This window comes from Eleutherodactylus coqui, chromosome 8, assembly GCF_035609145.1.
Source record: "Eleutherodactylus coqui strain aEleCoq1 chromosome 8, aEleCoq1.hap1, whole genome shotgun sequence".
Lineage (NCBI taxonomy): Eukaryota > Metazoa > Chordata > Amphibia > Anura > Eleutherodactylidae > Eleutherodactylus > Eleutherodactylus coqui.
In genome coordinates this window covers 73,585,918-73,601,222 of record NC_089844.1, presented here as the reverse complement: position 1 = coordinate 73,601,222, position 15,305 = coordinate 73,585,918, and the positions used below count along the sequence as shown (strand labels likewise).

The 15,305-nt window shown below is 48.3% G+C and overlaps 1 protein-coding gene across 1 annotated transcript in view; it reads right to left on the bottom strand.

Moving 5' to 3' along the window:
• LOC136577882 (dynein axonemal heavy chain 11-like) overlaps nt 1-15,305 on the bottom strand; it is a 386,682-nt gene that overhangs the window by 42,395 nt on the left and 328,982 nt on the right. Inside the window, exons 64-65 of the mRNA XM_066577801.1 lie at nt 3,520-3,713; nt 2,421-2,569 (exon numbers count right to left, since the gene is read on the bottom strand). Coding sequence (XP_066433898.1) covers nt 2,421-2,569; nt 3,520-3,713 — 343 coding nt within the window. The remainder of the gene's footprint in view (nt 1-2,420; nt 2,570-3,519; nt 3,714-15,305) is intronic.

Genomic DNA, 15,305 nt, shown 5'->3' with positions numbered 1-15,305 from the left:
ATAGCGAGACCAGATCATGTGGCTTTTAGGAGCCATCTAGAGGGATTGGCCCACATTTATATACGTTTACTCTGTTTATAAAAAAAATAATTGTTTAAAAAAATGCTCCCATGGGAAGGTATTGCTGCTAGATACAGTAGAACCTCAACTAACATCATTAATCCGTCCGGAAGCAATGGCCTCTAGTAGAAATCAAAGTTAGTTTAGGACATTATTTCCATAAGAATTAATGGAAATCCAATTAATTGGCTCTAGATGTTCCAAAAACACACCAAACCCTATTTAATAGAGAATAATTCTGGTCTTTAATACCAAAAACAATAACAATAACAATACTGAATGAATATAAAACACAACTGTAAAGAATAAATTAACATTTAACAGGTTTTTGGACATTTCGCATACAGCGCTTTGACATAGGACTGCAGGGACATCATTATAACAGTATGTATCACTGTGTTATTTGTGGTTTGACATAGGACTGCAGGGACATCATTATAGCAGTACGTATCACTGTGTTATTTGTGGTTTGACATAGGACTGCAGGGACATTATTAGCAATATGTATCACTGTGTTATCTGTGGTTTGACACAGGACTGCAGTATTTATTTGCAAACGTTTTTCTTTACTGTACTGTACTCATCCGTACAGTACTTACATTTTGCAGTACAGTGGGGATTCAGGAGGCAGGCAGCGTTCAGCCGGCACTTTGGGGATTCAACTGCTGTACTGTGTCAGGAGGCAGGCAGACACAGCAACGTTCAGCCGGCACTGTGGAGAGGGGAGGAGTAGGCGCGCGCTGATGCAGGAGAAGCAGGAAGTGACCGGCATCAGCTGCATGCCGCCTCACTGAGCGGCGCCCGGGGTCTTATCTGAGGAATGCAACTTTATTTGAGGGACCTGACACATCGACATGGGAATATTTGGTGTGCGCAATTTGGTTGTGTAAAAAAAAAAAACCAACCCGGTGGCATTTGTGCTGGGAAAGAACTCATTAAACTAATCTGCCAATTGAATGGCTGAGAGCATTGGTGCATGTTTTTTTTCATGTGCAATTGTGCACGACTTGCACCTGCGAATACGCAACGCCCAATGCACAAAAACACGGTGGAAATGTACATGCAAATATGCATACGCTTGTGTGAATCCAGCTAAAGAGCTGCACATATCAGTGCACTTAGTCTGTGCATGGCCTTTCTCCTCCTTGCTGTGGCAGGGGCAGAAATACTCTCTCTGTGCAATCTACTGGTTTCCCATATATTACACACCTGGGAAGGAAGGTGGAGGCCATGCCCAGACTGAGTGACACTGCCATGTTTACAGTTAGTTCGGTGGCATGCCAGGATTTGTAGTTTCATAGCAGCTAGAAAGCTACAGTTTATGGACCATCATCCATTGATTAGACTGCTTCAACACAGCATTTTGTTGTATGCACCAGCAACATGACCTTACATCAAATGAATCTGCAGGCCGTGACGTAGGCCAAAACAGTACACCCATCAGTATATCTTTTTTGTTGTATGGCATCCGAGGTGTAACTATAGAGGATGCAGGGGATGCGGTTGCACCCAGGCCCAGGTGCTTAAGGGGGCCTATAAGGCCTCTCTTCTCTATATATGGAGCCTAGTACTATGAATAAAGCATTATAGTTGGGGGTCCTGTTACAGGTTTTGCATTGGGGCCCAGGAGCTTCAAGTTACCCCTCTGTATGGCATAATGCAGCTGACTGTGCTATTCCATACAGAGTCATCCTATAAAAATAAAAGTATAACACATGGTATGCAGGTTTTTGTTTCCAGTGGAAGCCTATGGACAACAGATGTTCTTGTATGTCTATATAGCGGCATCTGTCAAAGATACACATTAGAGGTATATATGGAGAAACCCTCCCCACATATACCTCCAATGGACACTGTGAGAAGACCTTTAGCGCTCCAATGGTCCATTTTTGATTAATCTTTTTCTAATATCAATCTGTTAAACAACAATAATAGCAGAAAGTCCTGATTGAAAATACAGCTAAGCGATAAAGTCAATACCGAAGTCAAAGAATAAAAACAATTAGCACCGGGAGAATGACTAGGATCAGAACCCCCAATTAAACATGATTATTATCTGAAAAACACACATCGAAATGGTATATTGTGAAGGCAAATAGCCCACTTATAAAGCATCCTCATAGACTCACTGCTACAAAGGATGATACTAATTAACATGGGTGATATGGTCATGGGAAGCTATTCTTTGTTTCTAAGACTTTCTGCTACAGGAGATCAAACTGTGATATTCTATTTATCAGTCATGAAGTCATTATCATACAGGGATATACTTATTACTTGTACCACACAGTTGTGCATTATATAAACCAATAACATGGCAGACCGAAAGCATTGTAATAGGGCATTGCTTGGACTCCTACCTAATGTCTCCACATCTTTTAAAGGATCAACTCCTGGAGACAAGATGAAGATGACAGCAGCAGATGGTCCACTCTCCTGAAAGGTCTTTGCGAAGTCTATTTTACGTCGTTCCACATACATGGATCCAAGTTTCTCTTCCACAAAGTTTCTGAATTATTAAAAATATTAGAATGAAATGATTGTACATTGTATAAAGTTGGAACTCAGTTGTTCCCATAACTCAGACATAAAACCTTAAAATAATAAGTAGGCATTGATTCTAAATCTTACGATTTGGATAAGACGGGAATGAGGACAACTTCAGCCAATGGCGTTGGAACAGCTTCCCATCATTCACTTATACTGGTCTGGCAATTGACAATGTTGGATTGGAGTTTCTTGGGTCAGCTAAAGCAAATGTATTTATGAATCAACCCATAAGAAATACAGCCTAGTGGCAAGCGATTAACTCTAACGTAAGTGCAAATGGCCTTGTCTTCTGTTTGACCTGTAGGACTCATGACCTGGGTCCATCATAGGATGCTCTGGTCATCGCCTGGCTCATTTTTTGTTAACTTGTTGTCTATAGACATTAACTCTGAACTGGTAGTTTTTAATATGTCAACTAATAGCCAACCTGTCGAATAACATGGTGCTGTGACAACAATGAAACTAGCATTAATCAGAGGAATTGATGTGGCCTGGGCATTATTGATGGTGGCCTCTTTCTTAGCTCTGATGATCCATCACATTTTTTACGTGATACTAATAACATGTAAAACATAGAACAAAACACAACAAAGTGGGAATATCAAGAATAGGAAGAACAGGAGCACCTAGAGCATAACACCATGGCCAGAGACTCTGTGAGGATGTATAAGTTTTTTCCATGCTGATTTTTAGACGAAGGCTCATCATTACAGCTTTCTCACCTTTTAACATCCACTAATTTATCAATGTTTTCACAAAACACTTTTTAGCTCTTGATAAAAGTCGAACTTTTCTTGAAATATTAGAAGGTAAAAAAAACTATTTTGTTCAAAAATTCGAAACTGAGAAAAATGTACAATAATCCTCATAATTTATGACAAGAGTGTAACAAGGTTTTTGTTAATGTACCTGACACCATAAGTCATCCGGTCAGGTCTCAGTGCACGCATAATTATCATTTTCTGGAGGGAACTCTTGCTTTTCCATTCTTGTGGTAGACGTTCTCTTTCTGGACATTCAGATTCAATCACTCTTTTCCACTGTTTTGGAGATCCTTCTATGTCTCTATCCAGTCCTCGAAATTCATCCATGAAGCTCATTGTCTGTACAGCAAAGGAAGAACATGAGTTGGATTATTGTGTATCCCACTCCTTGCCAAAGTCATACTCCTGAAAAGTTATAAAGTATCTGCTGCAGGCTCTTATATACCAAGTGTTACTTATTTTGCCACTATTCATAGACATTAGGTGGCTAGTATCTTCAGCAGACTTAGCTGACAGTCTTATGTCTGGTACACAGCTACAAGGGACATGGAGGAAATGTGAGTTGAACATTCTCAGGTGATTGCTATAAGCTGGTGCTGGAACCTTTTGTCCATGTTCTCTGGAGAGCTGAACATGTATGTTCAAAATTAATCTCCAAATTTCAACATTATTTAGGACCAACATTTTGTGCTGCTTATTTTTTTAATCCAGGGCATTCTTCCATTGTCCAGAATTGGTACTGGTGTATCTTGTCTCCACCACAAAAATGGGTGGAGACCTGGGATTGCGCTGTTGGAGGAAGAAGGTTCGCCCACAGCTGCTGTTTGGCTGGGTTGTGTGATACCCTACTGTCTCAGCTTTAAGCGGCTTCCCCATCGGCCTCCCTGCAATAGGCCCGGCTGTAATTGTGTTGCCGCCGGCCTCCCTGCAATATGGCATGCCGTCTCCGTGCTCTAGAAGGCTGCCCTGCTCTCTGTCTTAGCGCAGTTGCCGGAGAGGAGACTGACAGCGGGTGGCAGCCAGGAGCACAGAGCGCCGGTGGAGAGTGAGTGGGGAGCGAGTGTTGGTGCCTGGAGAAGAGTCTGACAGCGGCAGCCAGGGAGGATACTGATAGCCCAGCCGGAAGCATGGAGGGGAGGCCAGCGCCGGGGGAGAGTGAGGGAGCGTGACTCCGACACACGGCGCATGACACAGTGACAGCAAGGCCATGTGTGGAGGATGGCAGGGGGCGGAGGGGAAATGGAGGAGCAGAGTGACAGTGAAGATGTGAGCGGGGATGCTAGGGCAGAGGGAGCCAATAGACAGTCGACGGCGGCTGACAGTCACAGTGACCCAGGCAGCATAGGCAGGCATGGGAGACTCACAGCAGCAGTGGGGTCGGCATGGCAGATGGGAGGCAAGACACTGACAGCAGCATCTCCCCTACAACTCAACCAGGCCAATCAATGTCTCCACCTATTCTTCCAGTGGAGACAAGATACACCAGTACCTCCAGAATCAATGGGCAAGTGCCACAATACTGCGGCAGTGCACAAGAGCCTATGGTTCCCTGCTCAGCTGTTCATCTTCATAAGCCACAGGATACCTTAAATCTTAGTTTATGGGAGGGAGGTTCTATGGCGTAGATGTGTGGTGACATCATTGTGCTCACCTGCATCGGAGACAGCTCAGACTGTAAGCTGGTGGCCTGCAACACATTGCTAAAGGTGACATGGAATGGAAGTTGGGTATTAGATTTTTTTCCCCTTTCTGGTACACTTAACTTTGAGGGTCTCGTAGGGGAGCACTATTGTTAAAGAGGGCACTCTCAGGGAGCATAATTAGTGTGGGGCACTATCACTAATGGAAACACTCTGGAGAAATATAACTATTGTGGGCACTATAGAGGAACACTAGTACAAATGGGGCACTCTGGGGGAGAATTACTAGTATTGGAGGTACTTTTGGGGCACTAATACTTTGGGAGGCACCTGCTCAGTTATCTTTTAGAGCTCTATCATAAAGTACTGTTTCTTTTCAAGGCATTCTAGTTGGAACAGTTACTTTTGAGGGTAATGTAATGGAGTGTTATTATTATTATTGGAGACTCTTAGCTAGGTACAATTAATTTTAATGTACTGTGTGGTCGTTATTGCTATTGGAGGCACTATTTACTTGCCAAAGTTGTTTTGGAGGCATTTAGTCTACATTGTTACTAGTATTATCAACTTAGTATCATCATTATTTTTTTTTTGCTGGGGACAGAGTACATCTGTGGAACTATTGAAGAGCAGAGTCATGGCTGGAAGAAGCAGTCATGATGGTCTGGATTAGATGGAGAAAATGACTAAAGAAAACATCTACAATCAGAGGAAACATTACCTGTGAGTCTCACTAGATATAACCGTTGTTTTGTTTTGACTGTGACTGTCTATGATCAGTGCTGCATTCTCCTATATGTTCTGCAGCAATAGACTTATTTAGAAAGTTGGCTTCTGAACCAGGCCAAGCATGTAAAATTTGTCTTCAGCGTGAGAGGGGATAATTCAGTAGTTACGCCTACGACTTGGGGCTTTTAAGATACAAAAACAACCAATCTTAATATATCTCTGTAAAGACTTGAGCTCCAAACTCTGGCAAAACGCTAGGAGAAGCACTTGTACACTGTTTTATTATTCAGATTGAATTTGTAAGTCATAGACAGTAAGTTCCCTGTCTAGTGGTTGCTGCATATCACCAGAAATGTATCTGTAAGATATATTATACAATTAATCAGCACACCCAAGGAAGCACTACTATGCAGAGCCAATGAGGGGGTCGCTCACACTTCCCGCCTGTTGATTTTTAAAGGGAATCTGTAGGCTTGAACATGCTGGCCAAACTACAGGCATCATGTTATAGAGCAGAAGGAGCTCAGCAGATTGATATATAGTATATATAGAATGTCCTGGTACATTGTTGATGAGAAAATCACCTTGATTCTATCTGATACCCAGAATAAATTCATACAGATGAATTTCTTTGTATACCATATGTATGAATCTTATTGCTTGCTCTTTATTGTGTCTACCTTTATTCACCTGAATGTGTTTCTTCATAGAAACATTAAAAAATTGTGTTCAAGGGTAGACATTCACTTAAAGGGATTTTTCAATAAATTTAAATAATTAAAACAAGATAGTGAATAGAGATGAGCGAGCACCAAAATGCTCGGGTGCTCGTTACTCGGGACGAAATTATCGCGATGCTCGAGGGTTCGTTTCGAGTAACGAACCCCATTGAAGTCAATGGGCGACCCGAGCATTTTTGTATATCGCCGATGCTCGCTAAGGTTCTCATTTGTGAAAATCTGGGCAATTCAAGAAAGTGATGGGAACGACACAGCAACGGATAGGGCAGGCGAGGGGCTACATGTTGGGCTTCATCTCAAGTTCCCAGGTCCCACTATTAAGCCACAATAGCGGCAAGAGTGCCCCCCCCCCCCCCTCCCAACAACTTTTACTTCTGAAAAGCCCTCATTAGCAATGCATACCTTAGCTAAGCACCACACTACCTCCAACAAAGCACAATCACTGCCTGCATGACACTCCGCTGCCACTTCTCCTGGCTTACATGCTGCCCAACCCCCCCCCCCCCGCACGACGCAGTGTCCACAGCGCACACCAAAGTGTCCCTGCGCAGCCTTCAGCTGCACTCATGCCACACCACCCTCATGTCTATTTATAAGTGCGTCTGCCATGAGGAGGAACCGCAGGCACACACTGCAGAGGGTTGGCACGGCTAGGCAGCGACCCTCTTTAAAAGGGGCGGGGCGATAGCCCACAATGCTGTACAGAAGCAATGAGAAATATAATCCTGTGCCACCGCCATCAGGAGCTGCACACGTGGGCATAGCAATGGGGAACCTATGTGCCACACACTATTCATTCTGTCAAGGTGTCTGCATGCCCCAGTCAGACCGCGGTTTTTTATAAATAGTCACAGGCAGGTACAACTCCGCAATGGGAATTCCGTGTGCACCCACAGCATGGGTGGCTCCCTGGAACCCACCGGCTGTACATAAATGTATCCCATTGCAGTGCCCAGCACAGCTGAGGTAACGTCCGATTAAATGCAGGTGGGCTTCGGCCCACACTGCATGCCCCAGTCAGACTGGGGTTCTTTAGAAGTAGACACATGCAGTTACAACTCCCTGTGGACCCACAGCATGGGTGGCTCCCTGGAACCCACCGGCGGTACATAAATATATCCCATTGCAGTGCCCATCACAGCTGATGTAACGTCAGTTTTAATGCAGGTGGGCCAAAAATTAATTGGATTACACTGTAGGCGAGGGCCCCAAAAAATTGGTGTACCAACAGTACTAATGTACCTCAGAAAAATTGCCCATGCCCAACCAAGAGGGCAGGTGAAACCCATTAATCGCTTTGGTTAATGTGGCTTAATTTGTAACTAGGCCTGGAGGCAGCCCAGTTAAAATAAAAATTGGTTCAGGTGAAAGTTTCAACGCTTTAATGAGCATTGAAACGTATAAAAATTGTTTACAAAAATTATATGACTGAGCCTTGTGGGCCTAAGAAAAATTGCCCGTTCGGCGTGATTACGTGAGGTTTCAGGAGGAGGAGCAGGAGGAGGAGGATGAATATTATACACAGATTGATGAAGCTAAAAGGTCCCCGTTTTTGATGGTGATAGAGAACAATGCTTCCATCCGCTGGTGCAGCCTACGTATTGTTTAGGTATCGCTGCTGTCCGCTGGTGGAGAAGAGAAGTCTGGGGAAATCCAGGCTTTGTTCATCTTGATGAGTGTAAGCCTGTCGGCACTGTCGGTTGTCAGGCGGGTACGCTTATCTGTGATGATTCCCCCAGCCGCACTAAACACCCTCTCTGACAAGACGCTAGCCGCAGGACAAGCAAGCACCTCCAGGGCATACAGCGCGGGTTCAGGCCACGTGTCCAGCTTCGACACCCAGTAGTTGTAGGGGGCAGAGGCGTCACGGAGGACGGTCGTGCGATCGGCTACGTACTCCCTCACCATCGTTTTACAGTGCTCCCGCCGACTCAGCCTTGACTGGGGAGCGGTGACACAGTCTTGCTGGGGAGCCAGAAAGCTGTCAAAGGCCTTAGAGAGTGTTCCCCTGCCTGTGCTGTACATGCTGTCTGATCTCTGCGCCTCCCCTGCTACCTGGCCCTCTGAACTGCGCCTTCGGCCACTAGCGCTGTCGGATGGGAATTTTACCATCAGTTTGTCCGCCAGGGTCCTGTGGTATAGCATCACTCTCGAACCCCTTTCCTTTTCGGGTATGAGAGTGGAAAGGTTCTCCTTATACCGTGGGTCGAGCAGTGTGTACACCCAGTAATCCATAGTGGCCAGAATGCGTGTAACGTACTCGACCGAGCTTGATACTCGTTCGAGTATTAGCGTGTTCGAGATGCTCGTTACTCGAGACGAGTACCACGCGATGTTCGAGTTACTTTCACTTTCATCTCTGAGATGTTAGCGCGCTTTTCTGGCCAATAGAAAGACAGGGAAGGCATTACAACTTCCCCCTGCAACATTCAAGCCCTATACCACCCCCCTGCAGTGAGTGGCTGGCGATATCAGGTGTCACCCAAATATATAAATCGGCCCCTCCCGCGGCTCGCCACAGATGCATTCTGACATAGTTCAGGGAAAGTGCTGCCTTGCTGGAGTTGCTATAGGGAGAGTGTTAGGAGTTACTTTAGGCTTCAAGAACCCCAACGGTCCTTCTTAGGGCCACATCTAACCGTGTGCAGTACTGTTGAGGCTGCTTTTTGCAGTGTTGCACATTTTTTTTTTTTGTATATCGGCCGTGCAGAGCATTGCGTCCTGCAGTACTTTTACATTGTCCAGGGCCAGTAGTGGTGAGGCAGGGACAGAAGACATATTTAGTATATATAGGCAGTGGGCCTTTCCAAAAACATTTGGGAAAAAAAATCTATTTGGGCTGCCTGTGACCGTCCTCAGTGTACTGGGTCTCTGCTGGGGGTAGTTGTCCTAATTCATACGCAGCCAGCTAAGTGTTACAGCAGGCTTGCGCAAAATTCTTTCCTGGCTCTGTGTTGCCTGTTACATCACCGCTGTATTCCTGTCCACAGTGAAACAGTCTGCAGTAATTTTACATTGTCCAGGGCCAGTAGTGGTGAGGCAGGGACAGAAGACATATTTAGTGTATATAGGCAGTGGGCCTTTCCAAAAACATTTGGGAAAAAAAATCTATTTGGGCTGCCTGTGACTGTCCTCAGTGTACTGGGTCTGTGCTGGGGGTAGTTGTCCTAATTCATACGCAGCCAGCTAAGTGTTAAAGCAGGCTTGCGCAAAATTCTTTCCTGGCTCTACTGTGCGTTCCGTAAGCGAAGTCAGCCTCCAACCACAGGCCAATAAGCGGCACATTTAATTACAGCGTTCTGTTTCTGCACTACTGGTAATACACCATGCTGAGGGGTAGGGGTAGGCCTAGAGGACGTGGACGCGGCCGAGGACGCGGAGGCCCAAGTCAGGGTGTGGGCACAGGCCGAGCTCCTGATCCAGGTGTATCGCAGCCGACTGCTGCGGGATTAGGAGAGAGGCACGTTTCTGGCGTCCGCACATTCATCTCACAATTAATGGGTCCACGCGGTAGACCTTTATTAGAAAATGAGCAGTGTGAGCAGGTCCTGTCGTGGATGGCAGAAAGTGCATCCAGCAATCTATCGACCACCCAGACTTCTGCGCCGTCCACTGCTGCAACTCTGAATCTTCTGGCTGCTGCTCCTCCTTCCTCCCAGCCTCCTCACTCCATTACAATGACACATTCTGAGGAGCAGGCAGACTCCCAGGAACTGTTCTCAGGCCCCTGCCCAGAATGGGCAGCAATGGTTCCGAATCCTCTCCCACTGGAGGAGTTTGTCGTGACCGATGCCCAACCTTTGGAAAGTTCCCGGGGTCCGGGGGATGAGGCTGGGGACTTCCGGCAACTGTCTCAAGACCTTTCAGTGGGTGAGGAGGACGATGACGATGAGACACAGTTGTCTATCAGTGAGGTAGTAGTAAGGGCAGTAAGTCCAAGGGAGGAGCACACAGAGGATTCGGAGGAAGAGCAGCAGGACGATGAGGTGACTGACCCCACCTGGTTTGCTACGCCTACTGAGGACAGGTCTTCAGAGGGGGAGGCAAGTGCAGCAGCAGGGCAGGTTGGAAGAGGCAGTGCGGTGGCCAGGGGTAGAGGCAGGGCCAGACCGAATAATCCACCAACTGTTTCCCAAAGCGCCCCCTCGCGCCATTCCACCCTGCAGAGGCCGAGGTGCTCAAAGGTCTGGCAGTTTTTCACTGAGAGTGCAGACGACCGATGAACAGTGGTGTGCAACCTGTGTCGCGCCACGATCAGCCGGGGAGCCACCACCACCAGCCTCACCACCACCAGCATGCGCAAACATATCATGGCCAAGCACCCCGCAAGGTGGGACGAAGGCCGTTCACCGCCTCCGGTTTGCACCGCTGCCTCTCCCCCTGTGCCCCAACCTGCCACTGAGATCCAACCCCCCTCTCAGGACACAGGCACTACCGTCTCCTGGCCTGCACCCACACCCTCAACTCCGCTGACCTCGGCCCCATCCACCAATGTCTCTCAGCGCATCGTCCAGCCGTCGCTAGCGCAAGTGTTGGAGCGCAAGCGCAAGTACGCCGCCACGCACCCGCACGCTCAAGCGTTAAACGTGCACATAGCCAAATTTATCAGCCTGGAGATGCTGCCGTATAGGGTTGTGGAAACGGAGGCTTTCAAAGGTATGATAGCGGCGGCGGCCCCGCGCTACTCAGCTCCCACTCGCCACTACTTTTCCCGATGTGCCGTCCCAGCCCTGCACGACCACGTCTCCCGCAACATTGTACGCGCCCTCACCAAAGCGGTTACTGCCAAGGTCCACTTAACAACAGGCATGTGGACAAGCACAGGCGGCCAGGGCCACTATATCTCCCTGACGGCACATTGGGTGAATTTAGTGGAGGCTGGGACAGAGTCAGAGCCTGGGACCGCTCACGTCCTACCCACCCCCAGAATTGCGGGCCCCAGCTCGGTGATGGTATCTGCGGCGGTGTATGCTTCCTCCACTAAACCCTCCTCCTCCTCCGCAACCTCTGTCTCGCAATCAAGATGAGTCAGCAGTAGCACGTCGGTGTCGCGCGGCCTGGCAGCACAGCGGTGGGCAAGCGTCAGCAGGCCGTGCTGAAACTACTCAGCTTAGGAGATAAGAGGCACACGGCCCACGAACTGCTGCAGGGTCTGACAGAGCAGACCGACCGCTGGCTTGCGCCGCTGAGCCTCCAACCGGGCATGGTCGTGTGTGACAACGGCCGTAACCTGGTGGCGGCTCTGCAGCTCGGCAGCCTCACGCACATGCCATGCCTGGCCCACGTCTTTAATTTGGTGGTTCAGCGCTTTCTGAAAAGCTACCCACGCTTGTCAGACCTGCTCGGAAAGGTGCGCCGGCTCTGCGCACATTTCCGCAAGTCCCACACGGACGCTGCCACCCTGCGCACCCTGCAACATCGGTTTAATCTGCCAGTGCACCGACTGCTGTGCGACGTGCCCACACGGTGTAACTCTACGCTCCACATGTTGGCCAGGCTCTATGAGCAGCGTACAGCTATAGTGGAATACCAACTCCAACATGGGCGGCGCAGTGGGAGTCAGCCTCCTCAATTCTTTACAGAAGAGTGGGCCTGGTTGGCAGACATCTGCCAGGTCCTTGGAAACTTTGAGGAGTCTACCCAGATGGTGAGCGGGGATGCTGCAATCATTAGCGTCACCATTCCTCTGCTATGCCTCTTGAGAAGTTCCCTGCAAAGCATAAAGGCAGACGCTTTGCGCTCGGAAACAGAGGCGGGGGAAGACAGTATGTCGCTGGATAGTCAGAGCACCCTCCTGTCTATATCTCAGCGCGTTGAGGAGGAGGAGGAGGAGGAGGAGGGGGAAGAGACAGCTTGGCCCACTGCTGAGGGTACCCATGCTGCTTGCCTGTCATCCTTTAAGCGTGTATGGCCGGAGGAGGAGGAGGATCCTGAAAGTGATCTTCCTAGTGAGGACAGCCATGTGTTGCGTACAGGTACCCTGGCACACATGGCGGACTTCATGTTAGGATGCCTTTCTCGTGACCCTCGCGTTACACGCATTCTGGCCACTACGGATTACTGGGTGTACACACTGCTCGACCCACGGTATATGGAGAACCTTTCCACTCTGATACCCGAAGAGGAAAGGGGTTCGAGAGTGATGCTATACCACAGGACCCTGGCGGACAAGCTGATGGTAAAATTCCCATCCGACAGCGCTAGTGGCAGAAGGCGCAGTTCCGAGGGCCAGGTAGCAGGGGAGGCGCGGAGATCAGGCAGCATGTACAGCACAGGCAGGGGAACACTCTCTAAGGCCTTTGACAGCTTTCTGGCTCCCCAGCAAGACTGTGTCACTGCTCCCCAGTCTAGGCTGAGTCGGCGGGAGCACTGTAAAAGGATGGTGAGGGAGTACGTAGCCGATCGCACGACCGTCCTCCGTGACGCCTCTGCCCCCTACAACTACTGGGTGTCGAAGCTGGACACGTGGCCTGAACTCGCGCTGTATGCCCTGGAGGTGCTTGCTTGTCCTGCGGCTAGCGTCTTGTCAGAGAGGGTGTTTAGTGCGGCTGGTGAAGTCATCACAGATAAGCGTACCCGCCTGTCAACCGACAGTGCCGACAGGCTTACACTCATCAAGATGAACAAAGCCTGGATTTCCCCAGACTTCTCTTCTCCACCAGCGGACAGCAGCGATAACTAAGCAATACGTAGGCTGCACCCGCGGATGGAAGCATCGTTCTCTATCATCATCAAAAACGGGGACATTTTTGCTTCATCAATCTGTGTATAATATTCATCCTCCTCCTCCTGCTCCTCCTCCTGAAACCTCACGTAATCACGCCGAACGGGCAATTTTTCTTAGGCCCACAAGGCTCAGTCATATAATTTTTGTAAACAATTTTTATACGTTTCAATGCTCATTAAAGCGTTGAAACTTGCACCTGAACCAATTTTTATTTTAACTGGGCTGCCTCCAGGCCTAGTTACAAATTAAGCCACATTAACCAAAGCAATTAATGGGTTTCACCTGCCCTCTTGGTTGGGCATGGGCAATTTTTCTGAGGTACATTAGTACTGTTGGTACACCAATTTTTTGGGGCCCTCGCCTACAGTGTAATCCAATTAATTTTTGGCCCACCTGCATTAAAGCTGACGTTACCTCAGCTGTGCTGGGCACTGCAATGGGATATATTTATGTACCGCCGGTGGGTTCCAGGGAGCCACCTATGCTGTGGGTGCACATGGAATTCCCACTGCGGAGTTGTACCTGCCTGTGACTATTTATAAAAAACCGCGGTCTGACTGGGGAAAGCAGACACCTTGACAAAATGAATAGTGTGTGGCACATAGGTTCCCCATTGCTATGCCCACGTGTGCAGCTCCTGATGGCGGTGGCACAGGATTATATTTCTCATTGCTTCTGTACAGCATTGTGGGCTATCGCCCCGCCCCTTTTAAAGAGGGTCGCTGCCTAGCCATGCCAACCCTCTGCAGCGTGTGCCTGCGGTTCCTCCTCATGGCAGACGCACTTATAGATAGCCATGAGTGTGGCGTGGCATGAGGGCAGCTGAAGGCTGCGCAGGGACAATTTGGTGTGCGCTGTGGACACTGGGTCGTGCAGGCGGGGGGGGGGTTTAGCAGCATGTAACCCAGGAGAAGTGGCAGTGGAGTGTCATGCAGGCAGTGATTGTGCTTTGTTGGAGGTAGTGTGGTGCTTAGCTAAGGTATGCATTGCTAATGAGGGCTTTTCAGAAGTAAAAGTTGTTGGGAGGGGGGGGGGGCACTCTTGCCGCTATTGTGGCTTAATAGTGGGACCTGGGAACTTGAGATGCAGCCCAACATGTAGCCCCTCGCCTGCCCTATCCGTTGCTGTGTCGTTCCCATCACTTTCTTGAATTGCCCAGATTTTTACAAATGGAAACCTTAGCGAGCATCGGCGATATACAAAAATGCTCAAGTCGCCCATTGACTTCAATGGGGTTTGTTACTCGAAACGAACCCTCGAGCATCGCGATAATTTCGTCCTGAGTAACGAGCACCCGAGCATTTTGGTGCTCGCTCATCTCTAGAGCTAACCCATTGACTGTCATGGGAGAGTATTCTAGGCATGCTCTGTGACATTGGCAGTGGTCATTGTACAGAAAGAAGAAGGTACTGAGCTGTGCCCATCTCCTATTGTGAATGGTAGATCCTGTGTTATTCTATATATATAGGTGTCTGCTATCATTCTAATCCTGGCTGTGATGATAATGAGACTACCACCAGTGGGCCGGTTGGGTCCTGGGAAAGGGGAAAAAGCTTTTTGATAAAATGTAAAAAAAAAATGTTGCACTCATCTATGCCAGCATGCTGCTCTTCCTGCTCCCAACCCCGGCCTCTGCAGACCACACCCACACAACTCACCCGCAGAGTTCTGGGTAGAGTGATCGTGTGACACGCACATGAGATTACATACTCGCTCTACCTGGATGTCAGTGGGTGAGCTGTGTGGCATGCCGACAGACGGTTAGTGTAACTTACTATATGTAAATGGAACCGCTACTGAGTGAAGGGGCTGGGGCCTACGAGAGGCATTATAACTGAGTAGGCCTATATGAAGCATTACTACTGAGTGGGGGCCTGTAAAGACATTATTACCGAGTTGAGACTTGTATGGGGCAATATTACTGAATGGGCCTGAATGGGGTATTATTACTGAATGGGGTCTTTTAAGGGTCACTATTATTGTGTGGGAGCCTATATGAAGCATTACTACTGAGTGGAGGTCTACATTGGCATTATTAATGAGTGGGAGTTTATATGGAACATTAATATTGCAAGGGGAATTATTACTGAGTAGG